The sequence below is a fragment of the Bison bison genome, unplaced genomic scaffold (genome assembly GCF_000754665.1).
Source record: "Bison bison bison isolate TAMUID 2011002044 unplaced genomic scaffold, Bison_UMD1.0 scf7180017846459, whole genome shotgun sequence".
Lineage (NCBI taxonomy): Eukaryota > Metazoa > Chordata > Mammalia > Artiodactyla > Bovidae > Bison > Bison bison.
In genome coordinates, this window is record NW_011477032.1 from 1 (window position 1) to 1,415 (window position 1,415).

The 1,415-nt window shown below is 63.7% G+C and overlaps 1 protein-coding gene across 1 annotated transcript in view; it reads left to right on the forward strand.

Annotated features, from left to right (window-relative positions):
- Positions 1-151: 151 nt before the first annotated feature.
- Positions 152-1,415, forward strand: part of RAB26 (RAB26, member RAS oncogene family) — a gene marked incomplete at its 5' end in the record, with an annotated part of 4,732 nt that continues 3,468 nt past the window's right edge. Inside the window, one exon of the mRNA XM_010839820.1 lies at positions 152-262. Within this exon, the coding sequence (XP_010838122.1) occupies positions 152-262 (111 nt within the window). The remainder of the gene's footprint in view (positions 263-1,415) is intronic.

Genomic DNA, 1,415 nt, shown 5'->3' on the forward strand with positions numbered 1-1,415 from the left:
TCCCCAGGCCCTGCTGCCCCTGCAGGCCTCTTCCTCTCCTACCCCTCACCCGCGGGCCCCCTCTGGCCAGGCCAGCTCAGGGGAGACTGGCCCCTCCCCTGGAGGGGTTCCCAGATACCCAGGTGCCCTCTGCCCTTTCCCCGTGCCCCAGGTCATGCTGGTGGGGGACTCAGGCGTGGGGAAGACCTGCCTGCTCGTGCGCTTCAAGGATGGGGCTTTCTTGGCGGGGACCTTTATCTCCACCGTGGGCATCGACTTCCGGGTAAGAGAGGGGGCTGACATCCCAAGCACCAACTGGGCCCAGCCATGCCCTGGGCCCCCAACACCAGCTCATGGCTTCTTGAAACACCCCTGGCAGCTGGTTCTCCATTATCCCTGTGGGACCGGCAGCCTCATGAGGTGGAGCCCCAGGCTGGCCCACCTGGCTCCCACAGTCAAGGTAGTTAAGCTGGGACGCCTTCACCACCAAGCTGCCTGCTTCCCAACACCTCAGGGGTCCTGGGGACAAGTGGCAGGTGAATATGATTGAAGCAGAGATGGTACTCCTGCATCCTGGGCTGGAACGGCTTGGATCTTGTGCCTTGAGGGAGGTGTGTCCTGGTGCCCCCATGGGAACTCAAAACCCATGGCCACTGGGGAGGCCAGCGTCACTGCCCCGCTGCCCAGAGGGGCCCTGAGGTGCTAGGTCCTACTAGACAGATGGCTGTGGCGCTTAAGCACACCCTCGGTCCCAGAGCCAGGGAGAAGTCCTTGCCCTTGGGCGGGGAGGCTTTTGGGAAATGATCCCTGCAACCCCAGCCCTGACTGCTTTCCCCTGCTAGAACCCCCTCACCACCTCACCCCCGCCAGGGCTGTGTCCTAGGGTCCTTCTGGGGGATGGCCCTCAACTCGGCTCCCCAAGAGCCCTCGAGCACCACAAGCAGCCTGCAGGGCCATGGGGGACCACAGCCTTGGGCTTGCTGGGCTCTGGCACCCGTCTGAACTCTGTGTCCTGGGGTACTGATGTGTTCTCAGCAAATCCCAGATTTGCATTTTTCTCACCCTTTAATTAGGCCCAGTCTGTGGAAGGTGGGGAGGGAGGCCCATTCTGGGGATGGGGGCGGGGGGTGGGGTGGGGTGGGTGGAGCTCCCTCTGGTCTGGGGAGCCGCTCTCTATCCCGGTTTTGGGGGGGGGAGCAGAGCCCCTCACGTGCTCTGGGATGAAGTAAGGGTTGAGGTGCCAGAAGCGGAGGTGGTCCTGGCCTCACCTCCCGCTTGTCACCTCTCGGCTTCAGGGCAGGTGCAGAGGGAGGTGAGGCAGTTTGGTTCACACCCTGTTCCGGGCGCTGGGGAAGGTGGGATGTCCCTGCAGCTGGACAGATGGCTGCGCCCGTTCCCTGGAGACCCAGAAACACCCCGACAGCAGGAGCTGGTGC